At 30.6% G+C, this 10,117-nt stretch overlaps 1 protein-coding gene across 1 annotated transcript; it reads left to right on the forward strand.

Moving 5' to 3' along the window:
• Nucleotides 1-7,337: 7,337 nt before the first annotated feature.
• Nucleotides 7,338-9,643, forward strand: LOC139865605 (uncharacterized). The gene is made up of 3 exons (XM_071853674.1): nt 7,338-7,595; nt 8,003-8,392; nt 8,987-9,643. The coding sequence occupies exons 1-3, from the start codon at nt 7,338-7,340 to the stop codon at nt 9,641-9,643; spliced, it is 1,305 nt and encodes a 434-aa protein (XP_071709775.1).
• Nucleotides 9,644-10,117: the final 474 nt, after the last annotated feature.

A 10,117-nucleotide genomic window follows, 5' to 3' on the forward strand; every position in this document is an offset into this window, starting at 1 on the left:
TCGTACATATAAATACCCCGCCCATCGTGTCCGATCGAGTGTATATGGTAATTTATAGGGACGCCCAATTGTAAATCTTTATATTAACATTAACAAACTTTCATTTAGTTAAACAAATATAAAGCCCATTAATAGCCCATAGTCTAGTTTCCACAAGTGTCGTTCTTTTGTCCAAACCCCAATTATGGTACAAAGCCCAATTACCCAATTTTAGTAATTAGCCCAACATCATGATTACTTCGTTTTAAATAAGCATAATAATAACTTAGCTACGAGACATTAATATAAAAAGGTTGAACATAACTTACAATGATTAAAAATAGCGTAGCGTTACACGGACAGAATTTCGACTTACACCCTTACAACATTCGCTAACATACCCTTATTATTAGAATTATAATTAAAATTAAAATATAAATTATAAATATAAATATATTTACGTATGAAGAGGAAGAGAAAAAGATATATAAATTTGATCAGAATTCGGTTGGCTTTATAGCCAGACTTGAAAATTGGGGCTCCGCGACTCGCGGCAAAATGGCCTTAAAACTCCGCGAGTCGCGGAGAGATATTTACAGCTCACACCCTTGGAGTTTCTTGCTGCCGACGGTTTTTAATATATATATATAATATATATATAATTAATATAATTAATTATATATTATATTATATTTATATACATAGTTAACTTGTAATTTTTAGTCCGTTGCGTCGAGCGTTAAGAGTTGACTCTAGTCCCGGTTCCGGATTTTCGAACGTCCTCGCGTACAATTTAATATCTTGTACTTTGCGTTTTGAATCTTGTACTCTTGTGATTTCGAGACGTTTCTTATCAATAATTGGAACCTTTTTGATTGTCTTTTGTACTTTTGAGCTTTTTGGTCGTTTGCGTCTTCAATTCGTCGAATCTGTCTTTTGTCTTCACCTTTTATTCTTTAAACGAATATCACTTGTAAATAGAACAATTGCAACTAAAAGCTTGTCTTTCTTGAGGAATAATGCTATGAAATATATGTTCGTTTTTAGCATTATCAATAACGATTTAAATTAATATTATATATATTTATACGCGTATTATACGTACATAGTTTTATACTTTTACTATACTTAAACTTTACCTTTACTTTATTTTTACTTTACTTTAACTTTAATAGTTCACTTTAATAATTCATACTTTAATAATTCACTTTAATAATTCATACTTTAATAATTCACTTTAATAATTCATACTTTAATAATTCACTTTAATAATTCATACTTTAATAATTCACTTTAATAATTCATACTTTAATAATTCACTTTAATAATTCAAAAATCTATTATAAATAGAATTCAATAGGTTTCATTATTTCATAGAAACTTGAAAATATTTTTCTCTAAACTCTCTCAATCGATTTACATATATATATTTACTCCGTATTATTTCAAGATATTATTAGTATACATAAAATATTACGACGGAGTGCTGTCCGAGTGATTTCGAAATTGTTTTTCGAGTGGGATAGGATTAAGGAAATTATGGGTTATAGCTATGGAGGTGATTGAGTATGGTTCATGGGTATGCTCGTGAGGTCAATATAGTGTTTATCATTTCCGTTGCGTCTACGTACCTTTCCTGCAATATTGAATCTCAGTATTGATACGTGAGTACTCATAATTTAACTTTTACATACTAATAGTGTATCCCTGATTAGTGCTCGAGTATTTAGGATTATGCATGCTTGTACTTTTAATATTGCCCTTAGACAGGTTAGGTTGAATGTTGAATTAGTTACACTTGCGGTTGAGATAAGGTATAAGATATGCATGTCCTTGGAAAGCTAGCGAAAAATTAAGAACTTTTCCTTTAGATATCGAATGGTTTCGATGAACGGATTAGAAGTTATAATCAATTGAATTTTCGATATTTTTATTAAAAATGATTATTATTATTATCGTCATTTTTGTCGTCGTTCTAGTTTTATCTTATTATTATGATTATTATTATCTTTATCAATAAAAGGGATTTATCATTAAAAATTGTTATTTTTTTTATTATTACTATCGTTATTATCGTTAAAGTTATAATTAGTATTATTATTATCCAATTATTATTATTATTATTATTATTATTATTATTATTATTATTATTATTATTATTATTATTAGTATTATTATTATTATTATCGTTATTAATATATATATCATTATTTAAAAATGGTTATTGTTATTGTTATTATTATTATTACTATATTATCATTAAGATAATTATTAGTATTATCGTTAATAATGTTATAGTAACTATCATTATAAATATTAGTGTATTTAAAACAAATATTTGTAACACCTAATTATTTTGATTACTATTATTATCATTATTATGAACACGATATAAAAGACGATTAAAAGCTATTAAACGAAACGATTAGGAAATAATGAGTAAGAGTATTATGATGAAATTAAAATATTATAAGATATTGATTTAGATAAAATTATCGTTCTTATTATTTTTATCATTACTATTATTATTAAAAGTATCGTTAGTATTAAAACTATCATTTTAACAAAAATTATCATTTTAATAGAAATGTCATTGTTACTATAAAATATCATTATTATTATTATTTTAAATAGAATTATTATTTTAAAGATAATATTAAAAATTATCGTAAATATTAAAGCTATCATAATTAGAATTATCGTTTTATCATAATGTCATCTTAGTAATTATAAATATTGATATTTTTATAATAATTATTATTATTACAAAATAATACAACTTTTACTTACTATCATTATAGATATTATTTTATCAAATAAATATGTGATACAAACATATTTTACTACGTGTAATAACTTACTTTAATAATACCTATCATATTATCTTTATGATATTAAATGAACCCTATAAATTTTATTACTTAATATATATAAAAGTATATTTTATTATATAAATTTAATATAAAATTTTATTTATTAATAAATAAATTATATTATTTACTCTAATAAATCTTTTAAAAATATTTAAAAATATAAAACGACGATATTTAAACTATATATTAATCATGTATAGATTTTTGGAAATTATTTTGAGTCAAATTTACTTTTGTTGACTTTTGCATATTAGTCTCGAACATTAGGATTGTGGTACACTATGACTTAACCTAATTTGTTAGACAAATATTGACCAACACATAAATATATATAATTAATGTAGGTTCGTGAATCCGAGGCCAACCTTGCACTTGTTCAATGACGTTATATGTATTTTTACTACGAAATACAGTATGGTGAGTTTCATTTGCCTTTTTACCCTTTATATTTTTGGGACTGAGAATACATGCGCTTTTATAAATGTTTGACGAAATAGACACAAGTAATTGAAACTACATTCTATGGTTGAATTATCGAAATCAAATATGCCCCTTTTTATTAAAGTCTGGTAATCTAAGAATTAGGGAACAGACACCCTAATTGACGCGAATCCTAAAGATAGATCTATTGGGCCTAACAAACCCCATCCAAAGTACCGGATGCTTTAGTACTTCGAAATTTATATCATGTCCGAAGGAGGATCCCGGAATGATAGGGGATATTCTTATATGTATCTAGTTAATGTCGGTTACCAGGTGTTCACCATATGAATGATTATTTTTGTCTCTATGCATGGGACATATATTTATGAGAACTGGAAATGAAATTCTTGTGGTCTATTAAAATGATGGAAATAAATGATTATGATAAACTAATGAACTCACCAACCTTTTGGTTGACACTTTAAAGCATGTTTATTCTCAGGTGTTAAAGAAATCTTCCGCTGTGCATTTGCTCATTTTAAAGATATTACTTGGAGTCTTTCATAGCATATTTCGAAGAACGTTGCATTCGAGTCATTGAGTTCATCAAAGATTACTATTAAATCAATTTATAGTTGGATAGTGGATATTATGAAATGGTATGCATGCCTGTCAATTTTTGATGTAAATAAAGATTGTCTTTTAAAAACGAATGCAATGTTTGTAAAATGTATCATATAGAGGTCAAATACCTCGCAATGTAATCAACTATTGTGAATCGTTTATAATGTATATGAACGGGTCCTTTCATTATTAATTAGTATTATACATAAAATACTACGACGAGGTCATGAGCGTGTCACTTTCAAAATGGTTTTCGAGCGGGATAGAGCTAAGGAAACTATAAGTTATAGCTATGGAGGTTATGGGTAATGTTCGTGGGTATTATTTTGCAAGTCAAACCTAGTGTTTATCATCTCTGTTACGTCTACGTACTTTCCTGCAATATTGAATCACAATATTGATACGTGAGCATTCATATCTTATCTTTTATATATTAATTGTGTATCCATGTCTAGTGCTCGAGTATATATGTTTATGCATGCTTGTATGCTGAATTTCGTCGTTAAACAGTTTATGATGAATCACGAATTAAATACATAAATTACTGATAAAAGGTATATGATATGCATGTTTTTGGAAAGCTGGCAAAAAATCAATAACTTTTCATTTAGAAATCGCGTAATTTCGATGAACGAATTTAAAGATATGGTCAACTGAATTATGATTGACATTAATTGAATTGCTTTTGAATCTGTAATTGATATTTAAACAACTTGTTTATAAGATTGATAAATTGGATTTTCAAATATTACTAATCGAGTAAATGAATTTCTATATAAGGCACGTCTCATCTTGTTGAGCAATTGTCAAAATTGATTGTTTTATCATATTTTAAAGCCTTATAAAAACTATAGTTTAATTTTACAAGAATTGGGAAACTATGTAAAATGTTAGAATGTTTCGATTGCCATGATCATTCAACTATAGTATTGAGTCAGATTGACTTTTTGAAATGACTTTTGATAACTTTTGTATGTCGGTCTCGAGCATTAGGATTGTGATACACTATGACCTGACCTAGCTTGATAGACATTTATTGACCAACATATGTTCTCTAGGTTGAGATCTACGGTTATTTGGTATTCCGAGTTTCGGTCACATTTCGGTGAACGACTTTATGTGCTGCTAAGGTGAGTTTCATTTGCTCCCTTTTTAATTGCTTTTGCAATCTATATTTTTGGGCTGAGAATACATGCACTTTATTTTAAACGCAATGGATACAAGTACATACTAAATTCTACACTGAGTTTGAACCGAAAATCCCCTAGCTTTGGTAACTAGTAACTGCCAGTTATAAGAACTGATGGGCGCGGGTAGTAGTATATGGATCCATAGGGCTTGATATCCCCGTCCGAGCTAGAGCACTAGCCTTTTAACAGACGTATGCTATTTGAGAAGCGTACACGTTGGTTTGCGTGTATTATTAAGATGATTATACAAAGGGTATAAATTATATATACGTTAAGTTTAGTTACCAGGGTGCTCAATTTTGTAGAATATTTTGATAAACGTTTCTGGATGAAACAACTGAAATCTTGTGGTCCACCTTTACGTACAGATTATGCAAAACATTAAAACTATGAACTCACCAACCTTTGTGTTGACACTTGTTAGCATGTTTATTCTCAGGTTTCCTAGAAGTCTTTCGCTGTTTGCTTATATGTTAGACAAGCTATGTGCATGGAGTCATACATGGCATATTTTTCAAGGAAATGTTGCATTCACCAAATCATCAACATGTATCTTATTTTGACTGCATTGTCAACGGATGTATTATTGTAAACTATTATTTACGGTGATTGTCTATATGTAGAAATCATCAGATGTCGAAAACCTTGGATTTAGATATTCATTTATGGTGTGCCTTTTCAAAAGAATGCAATGTTTACAAAACGTATCATATAGAGGTCAAATACCTCGCAATGAAATCAATGAATGACGTGTTCGTCCAGATGAATTTAGACGGGTCGTCACATCTGCCTTCTCTCATGTGTCTCGCCTAAAACCTAATTTTTTTCCAGCGTCGTTCGGGCTTCTGGTATCCTCCGAACGTCCGGACTTTTCTTCTTTCTTTCCTTTTTCCGTCGCTGATATCTTTTGTTCCCACTGAAGAACACATCTATACTACATGAAAAACTCAGAAAAAGTGGCGGAGAAATCTCCGATGACCTATGTGTGTGGCGTGTGGCAGTGCGCTTCAGACCGATTGCTGGTAAAAATTGTACTTTCGAAAATATGCTGCAAGTTAATTTGTGTAGGTGATGTCTTTTTATTTCGCTAGAAAAATGAAAGTATTTGCGTTCAAAGTTTGTGGTGGGTTTATGAGGGTTTTTTTAGTCTAAAAGCTATGTGGGTAGGTTCTAAAAGTTGTGTTGCCGGAAGTATGTCGGTTAGATGTTGTTGGAACAAATACGAAAATAGTTTGGGATGAAAAAGAAAAAGAAAAAAAAAGAAGTTACTATTCATGAATAGTCGCTCAATTGTATATAGTATTAATATTAATATTAATATTAATATTAATATTAATATTAATATTAATGTGAAATGTGAAATGTGAAATATGTAAATAACTCTAATTTCGGTGATATTTTGGTAACTCGTTTTTTTATACTTTTTTTGGTTTTTTTTTTTTTTTTTTTCTTTCATTATTACAACTTTTTTTAACTACCTTTTTTCCCATGTCTTTCATTTTCTTATTTTTTTTTTTAAATGTTTAATAAACTGATCGTTGAATTTTTTTAACGTTAAATTTACCGACCAAAAGGATCCCGTAGTAAAATCATTTTTATACTCCGTAACTTTTTTTCGCTTTCTTTACTCCCTCCCCTTTTCGTTCCATTAATTTTTTTACCTGGCCGTTATTATTTGATAAGTTACCTAACTATACGTCAACCGACGCGGGTTTTTTTATCCTCGTTATAACCAATACACAATGCACAATATGTAGATTTTTTGGTGTATTATGTTAAACATAGTTAGGATTTCAATTTTCATGAAAAAATTATGTAGTAAAATTGATAACCACGCGAGATTAAATAGGCAACATTACCAACTACATGTAAACGTCACTTATTATTCACAACTCCACAAGTCTCATGGCATATTTTGCAAAATCATATCCTTTTTGTTTCTAAAAGTAAAATTACTCTACAACTTATTGGTTATTCTTTTTCCATATCTCTATGTTTACATTTAACATATTTCGTGAGGTTTTATTTGTTGAAAGGAATGAGCGTGCGGACACGACATATGACCAAGATTCTAAGGTTAGGAAAAGGATCAACGGTCGGCGGGTATTACATCATTGTCAATTGTTCATATTTGGGTGCCCCCTCACCTTACATCAAACCCACTTCCCACATATATCTCAACTTTCCTTCTAAACTTAAATAACTCTTTATCACATTCCTATCTCTAAAAACTCTAAATTAGCCCATGATGAGGACCTTGTGTCCTAACTTGCATAATGAAGATGGACTCGAAACGGTGCTCGAAGTCCCCATACCAGAGGAGAGCTTTGATGCCACCCCATGGCGGCCTATGAAAACGTTCACTACACCTCAATCTAACGAGCATATTGCTCGAAATGCTGAAATTCAGCTTTTGCTTGGCGTTGTTGGAGCACCCTTAATCCCTCTTCCTATCTCGCCCGTTCACTCGTCCACCATCAACTCAAATATTCGTGACCACTCTATGGTAAGTCATTTTCGATATGTGTAATATGATATATTTTTTTACAAAAAAAGAAAATCTGCAATACTTGAAACCCTAACCTCTTGGTTGAAGGAATGAAGGGCTCCTTTAAGAACACTTCAATTAGAAACTGTAATTAATTTGATGTTTGTGATTGCTTATTAAAATTGTTTACTATTTTCTGGAAAAAAAAAATCAAATAAGTAGTTTAGAGTAATCAAATTATGAAATAATCAGAATTTGGGAGTAACATAGTTTCTAATTGGAACTTAAGTGCGGCTCCTAAGGCTTTTGTAATTGTTATTCTAGCTTTTTGCTAGAGAGCTTGTTTATTAATAAAATTTCCTATGTTCAATTAAAATCAGAAATTGGGATTTAATTGTAACATGTGGAACTTGTTATGTTTATAGGAAGCATCAATGGCGAAATATATCGTGCAACAATATATAGCAGCAACAGGAGGAGAACACGCATTGAATTCTATCGATAGTATGTTTGCAGTGGGAAAAGTGAAGATGATGGCGTCAGAGTTTATAGCCGGAGATGGAATAAACATGAATTGTAACGGTTTAGCTCTTGGTGGTAGTGTGATGAAGATCAAAAGTGTTAGAAATGGTGGTGGTGAAGTGGGTGGTTTTGTGTTGTGGCAACAGAGGCCAGACTTATGGTCTTTAGAAATGGTGGTTTCTGGTTGCAAGATCAGCGCAGGCAGCGATGGAAAGGTGGCGTGGCGGCAGACTCCATGGCACCAATCTCACGCGTCGCGTGGACCCCCTAGACCTCTTCGTCGTTCGCTGCAGGTACATATTGCTATTTGAAATTACACAATTTATTTTGTACCACTAATAAGAACTTTTATTTAGTTTATATGTTTAAAATCATGTAGATATTAAATTAAATATTAAATACTCGTATTAAATATTAAATTAATTTAACAGTTAGTTATATGAAGATATCAACCTTCTAAATTGGTTGTGGATGATGTACCAAATTAAAGATTTTGGGTTGGTATTATTTGACTTTGAAGAACTTTGGCGCTAGTTTACGTCATCCTACAACCCGATGTGCCATCCATATTTCCCAAACACACTATTAATTAATTTTATAATTAGTCTTTAATTTTTAAAATTTTGCTAACCAAAATTCTTTGAAATGTCGTTAAAGTGTTTAAAAATATTGGATACCGTACATAGCGGTTATATACTAAATTCATATTGGCGGTTAATGAATTGCCGAACATGTTTAAGCACCTTAACGACAACTATTGTCGTTAGTAAATAAAATACTTATTTTTGTTATAAAGAGTTAAAAGACATAAATAAACAGAAGTATTTTCACTTTTATTCTAAGGTACGTAATGAATCGATTTGAGTGTTTTGTTAATGTTGATATAGGGTCTTGATCCGAAAATGACAGCCAATTTGTTCGCAAATTCCATTTGCACCGGAGAAAAAACCATAAACGGAGAAGATTGTTTTGTATTAGAGCTTAAACCAGAGCTTTCTTCTCTTAAACAAAGAAGTAGCAACAATGTAGAGATTATAAGCCACACAATTTGGGGATATTTCAGCCAAAAAACAGGTCTTTTGCACAACCTTAAAGATTCACATCTCATAAGAATAAAGTCACTTGGAACAGACAACGTGTATTGGGAAACAACAATGGAATCGCAAATTCAAGATTACCAAACCGTCGAAGGAACCAATATAGCTCATAGCGGTCGAACCATAGTTTCATTGTTTCGGTCGGGTGAGAATGAGTCACAATCGCGAACGAAAATGGAAGAGGATTGGACGATCGAAGAGTTGGATTTTAACATAAAAGGTCTTTCAATGGACTGTTTTTTACCACCTAGAGACTTAAAAAAAGTTTCGGACTTGGAAATGAATGATGCAATTTCTGACAATAGGTCCGGTTTTCAAAATGTTGTTTCTAACACGATGAGTGCACGAGTAGCAGCGAAAAGTAGAGGTGTTCATTCGAAACATATCGATCTTGCTAAGGTTGCGGATTTTGATACTCGTATAGTTGGAGAGCGCAGAAGTACGTAATGGATATATAGTGACATTGTTGTCTTAACTTCTACTATTGTTTATTTTGTACATATAATGTGATAATATGTTGATGTTTTGTCAAATATACGAAGTAAAAAGTTTGTTTGAGCTTGTAAACAGCTCAGAGAGTGACAAATGATACAAGATATTTTTACCACATCCATGAACGATGTGGTAAAAATATTAGTTTCGTCTAACGGTTTACTTGGTTAAGGTATTGAGGTGAATATTGACGTAAGTTAAAACCATGTTTCATAATGACTTGCAGCATATTGTACATTACTTATTCACCATTTCACCTTAATTTACGTTCAAACGATAATATCTTTTTTTTTTTTTTTTGACAAAATTGTTCAAATCGTCCATGTGTTATATCATTTTATCTGTTTTCATCCCTCTCAATTAATAACTGCACAATTAATCCCTAAATTGATATCCCAAACTCATCCCTAGTCTTAACAATTGTTAACT

The sequence above is a fragment of the Rutidosis leptorrhynchoides genome, chromosome 9 (assembly GCF_046630445.1).
Source record: "Rutidosis leptorrhynchoides isolate AG116_Rl617_1_P2 chromosome 9, CSIRO_AGI_Rlap_v1, whole genome shotgun sequence".
In the NCBI taxonomy this organism is placed as follows: Eukaryota; Viridiplantae; Streptophyta; class Magnoliopsida; order Asterales; family Asteraceae; genus Rutidosis; species Rutidosis leptorrhynchoides.

Excerpts from the sequence above, each read along its gene's own strand:
- LOC139865605 (XM_071853674.1), top strand. The coding sequence starts at position 7,338 with ATGAGGACCTTGTGTCCTAACTTGCATAATGAAGATGGACTCGAAACG. Across the intron at positions 7,596-8,002 it reads ATATTCGTGACCACTCTATG|GAAGCATCAATGGCGAAATA; the intron begins GTAAGTCATTTT and ends TTATGTTTATAG. Across the intron at positions 8,393-8,986 it reads CTCTTCGTCGTTCGCTGCAG|GGTCTTGATCCGAAAATGAC; the intron begins GTACATATTGCT and ends ATGTTGATATAG.